We start from the raw sequence: 6,717 nt of genomic DNA, 5'->3' as shown, positions 1-6,717 counted from the left end.
ATTTTTGTAAAATTCAGGAACCACAACATAATAAAATTTTCTCAAAGACAAAAACGTCCAATGTAAAATTCTTTAAGAACCTATTTAGGTATATACTCTAAATTTTTTATTCCTAAAAACACATGGTGACTAAACCCAAAAATTTAAATGCATTAATATCTTTAAATTTACACTAAAATTCACTACTTGTTTTGAAACTAGGAATATAAAGATGATTTATGAGGATACATCCCTATACATCACGTTCACCACGGAGGAATTATTATTCACAGAAAATTCATTTCTTTCCAGGAGAGCTGAAACTTTCTCTCTAACTTCTAGTTTCATGTACATATTAAACTCAAGTCCCCAAAGATTTTACTTACACAGTTCTCTAGTATTGAAAGTGTATGAAAAACACACAAAAAGTGGAGGGGGGTGTGTATTTCATGTTCCAAGTATCACGGAGCATCATAGATGTCTCCTCCATTCATCAACTAGCATTCTTATTTTTTCTAATGAGGCATGACAAACAGAATAAACTAATCCCTGCAATTAAATTATGAGGGCACTACATATATCTTGCTCACTTGGTTTTCATAGTCAAATGCTAGATGAGGGACAATATACAAATCAAAAGGACAGAAAAAAAGAGCATGTGGGGGCAAACCTATAAGAAAATGTGAACCAAATAAAAACCTGAATATTGGTGTCGGCCCTGCAGCACGAGAATCTTCAATGACTCATATACAATCTCCCTATTTGTACTTATTATAAATTACTTCATATAGCTCAAACAAATGGGGAAAGAATAAAACCATTGCTCCTGACCCATATCTGCCAACCAGATCCAGAATCAACAGTAGCTTAAGAAGTGAGATCCCATTTTCTAATTCTACTTTTCAGATTGACTTACCTTTGGAACTTTCTAAAACAAGCAAAAAAGCAATGCATCAGAACCTCCTTCCGATATTCGCAACCCTTCGGGCTACTCCAAATATAAGTGCCTTGGTCAGCAGTCCTTGATCTACAGTGCAGGCAAGGGCAATAACTCCACCAAAAACTAGAAGTTTAGGAATGTTCCTCCCAATTGGTTTTCCAGAAGTATCCTCATTTCTGGTCTCTATGATGTCATTGGTTGCATTTTCCAAAGAACTCAGATATTCTGGAGTTATTTTAGTATTGATTTTAGCAGAACGAGCACAAGGTGACAATGGGGCACCAGAAGCACGCTCTTTTTTATATATCCGTAGTGCAGGATCAAACTTCTTGACTGCTCCCCACATGCCTTGACGAACTCCAAGCTTAGCAATTTCCCAGGGTATGCCCATATCTTCGTGGTGAAACAATAATACTTCACACGCAGTCAGCTGGTCATCTTTTCTTGATTTAACTATTCCGCACATGTAAAATATATGCAAATAAGTTTTATTGTCTATATAAGAATGGAATAAATGAGCATGCAAAATTCAAATGAAGTCTTTGGCATCCCATGTAATAAATCCTACTTTGACAAAACTAGTGTTCTACAAAATCTCTCTGATCGACTCACTGCTGGATTGTAAATTTAGATAGAACACTTTTTTACAACATAAGGCAATGTCTAAGTTGAATTGTAACGAGTAAATTTAAAAGTTGAACCGTGGAGAAGGAAGTTTTGGAATATGAAAATACAGTTAAGTAGGATTCGAAGTAACGTTAGAATTTGAAATGCAAGTTTAGCAAGACACATAAGTTAGCAATATCTGAGAGTTGAAAACTGGGATTACATCATACAAGTTGAATGGTCGATTTAAGACAACACCTACTACATGCCCTATGATTTTAATAATGGACAGTGTAATTTGATAAATACCAGATAGGAGCCAATAAATGAAGGTGTATGATGATATTATTCACACCTTGGACTGATATCACTGATTCAGACAAAGAAGAGAAAGCAATGCAAGAAAATGCAGAGAAAAAGAAACTCTTCAACTTTTGAGAGGTTCAATCTGTCCCAAAAGACTAATAACTATTCTAGCTTGATAAACCTCTCTTTCTCTAGTTATAGACTCACAAGTCATAACTCATTCCCATTGCCAGCTGAACAAGTTGGATACAAGTATATGTCTGTCCCCACTACTATCTAGTTCACATCATATCTGTTTCGTAATATATCCTTTCTCCTATGTACTTTAGTAATGTGTGGGCTCCTAACATAATCTTTTTAATCCAAGGATCAGACTATATATAAAAGTATTGGCTGTCTTTTTAGAAAGTACAGCAGATAGATTCAATAATAAGTAGTTATCTAGACACAAAAGATTTCTTAGCACATGCAACACACACATAAGTAAAAAGTACTTTGAGTTAAACTTTAAGCTTCCTCTTACCCGGACGAATGCACCAGCTTGAATAATAAAGATCAACTCGTTTAGGTTTGTTGTGCCTTGGCATAGACGGACAAGGGACACCCTAAACAAATTGATATAAGAGATTAGAAATATAATATAAATTCTCAATCCCAAAAGAATGAGAAATCATATCTAGCTAAGAATAAGATCATTATCATATTTAGCTACAAGCTATTCCATGTCAAGGGAAATGACTTATTGAATCCCAATAACTTCACTTTAATATTGCTACGAGGTTGAGTAAACAATAAGGCAGCACACTTCACAATACTAGTCACATGGATTTCAAGTCTCTCCGTACTGATGAAGCTATAAAAAACTAGTGTGTAAATATTTGCAGACAAGGGAAGAGAAAGGAAAAGGGTATGTTTTTTTGACACAAATTATGTTTCTAGAATGGATAATCAAGATGAATCAAGATGAATCAACATAAATTTTTTATGACAATAAGACAGTGATTCTTTTGAGCTGAAGTATCCTAGAAACTTGATAATAGTCAAATTTTCAACTAAAAAACTGAAAGCTAAATTGCAACATCACAAGTCTTCGTTACAAAGCCATCACCATTTCACACTATTAGACAGCAGAGAAAACATTTACAAACCTTTGTTACGCAGTAGTAAGCTTGTCCAGCATCCCAAATTCTTCTACCAATGATATATTCTCTATCACTGCAAAAGAAGGGGAACTGCAGCAAGCGAGAATTGCAATTCGCAACACATGAGAATATGCCAAAGGCAGTTGCAAGAAACATCTAAATCCAAAAGGAAGTTGAATTGACTCCGGTGTCCAGTACTTACCTTGCGAACCCAATGCACCATCATAGTCCCAGTAACAGGGCACTCTTGTAAGGTTGAAGCATGTATAAGCATGTCATCCCACTTCAACCGATACTCGTCATCCCAGAAGAAATCCCTCAACAGCTCAGGAGTTGCATCTTCATACACGGTTCTACTTCGGTACTGCGGCGGCCCAGTCTAACAAATGCAAACACATTCAAATTCATCCAAAACCAAGTCAGCACCCAGAATGTATCATGCAATGCAATTGGTCTCAAAATTCGGTCACCGTTACTATAGCATTTGTGGTTTAGATTGTGGTTGTGACTTCAGATGCAGCCACAGTTCTTGCATTTACAAGAATAACGAATTTTGAAAGGTGTGTAATGAGTACCTCAGGGTCCCTACGCCAAGCTTGGTAGCTCATAGTAGGGGTAGAACGGTCCATCATCTGAATCCACGCGGGTCCACCATCTTTTTCTTCAACTAACATACTCAAGTGCTTCAAGTCCTGTTCCGTCACCAAAGCACTAACCTCGTTCTCCCCATCATTCCGTTGCAACGAACTCGACCCCGCACCCGAACTGTGTGTGCCACGTGGCAAGTAGCAAGAAACCGAAAAACGGTTATACAAATCAGCAACGAAACCGGAAAAAAAAACAGAAACATAACTGAATTCAACTGAATTTCAAAGCGCACCTGGTGGAAACGGAGAAGGAAGAAAGGTCGGTGTGGGGACCAGAGGTGGAACCCAAAGCAGCCCAAGAAGGGAGGCGAAGCTTGGGGAGGTAGTTGTTGGAGGTGGGCTCGATGGAAGCCAAGTTGTCGGCCCACTTGGGCTTCCAGGCCCAACCGAGGACAACGCCGACTATAACGGCAATCCAAAGCGGAGCGATGAACACAACAAGGTCGGACAGTATGTCGACAGCTGTTGCCATCTCCATAACCCCAAACAACGCCATACAGGTGAATTGACAAGAATACCCTCGCTCTTCTTAATCGGATAAAAAAGGTGTGTGCGTGAAAGCGCAGCGATTAATTGGAGTTGGAGGGGGTTGCTGAGAACGAGAAAGAGGGAGGGTTTTGGTTTGAGTGGGAAAGAAGATAAATAAAGCGAAAGGGATGAGAATGAGGGAAAAAGATATGTGATTGTGTCGAGAGATTGAAGAGGAGAGACTAGAGAGAGGGCAGAAAAAAAGACGAGATGGTGGACCAATGCGGATAAGGATTGTGCGATAAGTGGTGGGTAGAAGTGATATTTGGATTGTCGTAGGGCCACACCTACTTGTACACTGTATATACACTTGTACATCAGTATATGTGTGTATAGTTCTTTTTTTAATTAAAAAATGTTGTAAGAATTATTCGAGTAGCGTTTATATTCCATTCGGATCTTCTAAAGTTTGAATTTCACTTTAAAGAGTAAAGTGTGATCTTCTACTTTTGAATAGTTTCTTTTTTATATTTATTCTTGGTCTCACCTATAAAATCAATAGTGAGAGATCACACTTTTTTCTTTAAAGTGAAATCCAAACTTTAGAAAATTCAAATCCATTTATATTAGGACCCAATTCCTCTAAAATTGTATTGTAGAAAAAAGTATACTATTAATCACCATTAAATTAAGACAATGTATTCATAGATAATAAATATTATAAATTCAAAAGTGATTAAAATATCACTTTATCACTTTACTAACATTGTCATTTTAGAAATCTTTTTCCTTTGTATTGAGTATTGAGATTTAATATTGTATTTAATATTAAAAGAATTGAGTATTGAGATTTAGTATTATATTTAGTAATTAGTAAAATTAAAATTAAAATTTTAGAATACAATTTTAGTCTTTTTAATATCTCAAAAAAATAAAAACATAAGAGAAATAAAAATTAAAACCTTAATAATATTTTTTTAATAACTAAAAATATTTTAATAAATATGTATATCAATTATTCTCCACATACAAGCTATTTTACTATACAAGTTCATATAAGTCATTTTTCCCTAAATTATTCTCACATGCACGTCTTACGCACGCATATTTCACGCGCTTCTTAATTTAACAAATTTCAATCAATGCGTGCATGTTCTTCTTCGTGCCATTACTGCACGTTCTTCTTCTTCTCTTTCGTTATCGTCGTCACCAACACCATCACCTCCTCCTCCTCCTCCTCTTCCTCCTTCTTTTTCATTGAAATTTCTTCTCCTCTTTCCTTTTCCTCCTTCTCCTCCTTATCTCGTTGTTGAAGATAATGAATAACTCAACTTCAGATTATTAATTGAACCAAAACGAAATTGATTATTGTTTTGAATCCAATCAAGTAGCTGAGATGTGGTTCGATTCTAGTTAATTTTTTCGTTAGTAGTTTATGATTCTGTAGGTGAATACTGTTTCATCGTTGATTATTTGAATTGAATGTAATGTAAAAGTTCGCTATTAAAGAAAATATTTTTCTGTATTTGCAGTAAATTTGGGTGTAACACGAAGATATTTGGGTGTATTCTTTAAGAATTTTTTGTGTATGTGTGCTGATAAATTTTGCATAATTCAAAACTCTTCTTCTCCCTCCTCTTCATCTTCTGCTGCTTCTTCTTCTTCTTTTTTATTATCATCATTATCATCATCTTTTTTTTTTATTCATCTCAAATTTTTTCTTATTTTACTCTTTTAACAAGAATAAAAACAAAAAAAATCAAACAAAGAAGAAGAAGAAACACATAATGGTACAAAATTACTTGGAAGATGATGAATTTACATTCATTCAACTAAAAGAAATAAATAAATAAGGAAAAAAAGAAGAAGAAAAAATGCAGCATTTGAAGAAACACTTTTTTTTATTTATAGCAAATTTGGGTGTAACACGAAAATATTTAGGTGTAACACGAAGATATTTGGGTGTTTTCTTTAAGAATTTTTGGTGTATGTGTACTGATAAGTTTTGCATAATTCAAAATTCTTCTTTTCCCTTCTTCTCATCTTCTGCTACTGCTTCTTCTTTTTTTCATCATCATCATCATTTTCTTCTTCTTTTTTTCTTATTCATCTTTTCCTTTTTGTTTTACCTTCTCAAGTTTCTTCTTGTTTTACTCTTTCACCAACACCACCTCCTCCTCTTCTTCCTCCTTCTTTTTTCGTTGAAATTTCTTCTCTTCCTTCCTTTTCCTCATTCTCCTCTATCATCAGTTATCTTGTTGTTGAAGATAATGAATAATTCAAGTTCAGATTGACAATTGAACCAAAATGAAATTGATTATTTTGAATCCAATCAAGTGGCCGAGATATGGTTCGATTCTAGTTAATATTTTCGTTTGTAGTTTATTATTCTGTAGGTGAATAATGTTATTTTTGTTTGTGAAAATTGTTGTTCATCGTTGATGGTTTGAATTGAATGTAATATAAAAGTTCTGCATTAAAGAAAATATTTTTTTGTATTTGGGTGTAATACAAAGATATTTGGGTGTATTCTTTAAAAATTTTTTGTGTATGTATGCTGATAAGTTCTGCATAATTCAAAACTCTTCTTCTCCCTCCTCCTCATCTTCTGTCGCTTCTTCTTCTTCTT

The 6,717-nt window shown here is 34.8% G+C and overlaps 1 protein-coding gene across 1 annotated transcript; it reads right to left on the bottom strand.

Annotated features, from left to right (window-relative positions):
• Positions 1-355: 355 nt before the first annotated feature.
• Positions 356-4,386, bottom strand: LOC107617948 (uncharacterized). The gene is made up of 6 exons (XM_016319844.3): positions 3,854-4,386; positions 3,549-3,738; positions 3,176-3,352; positions 2,980-3,063; positions 2,355-2,436; positions 356-1,372 (listed from the first exon to the last, which is right to left on the bottom strand). The coding sequence occupies exons 1-6, from the start codon at positions 4,114-4,116 to the stop codon at positions 933-935; spliced, it is 1,236 nt and encodes a 411-aa protein (XP_016175330.1). The 5' UTR covers positions 4,117-4,386; the 3' UTR covers positions 356-932.
• Between the last annotated feature and the right edge of the window lie 2,331 nt (positions 4,387-6,717).

This window comes from Arachis ipaensis, chromosome B9, assembly GCF_059453495.1.
Source record: "Arachis ipaensis isolate K30076 ecotype BB chromosome B9, ASM5945349v1, whole genome shotgun sequence".
NCBI lineage: Eukaryota > Viridiplantae > Streptophyta > Magnoliopsida > Fabales > Fabaceae > Arachis > Arachis ipaensis.
The sequence above is the reverse complement of the archived record's forward strand: the minus strand, read 5'-3'. Positions and strand labels throughout refer to the sequence as shown.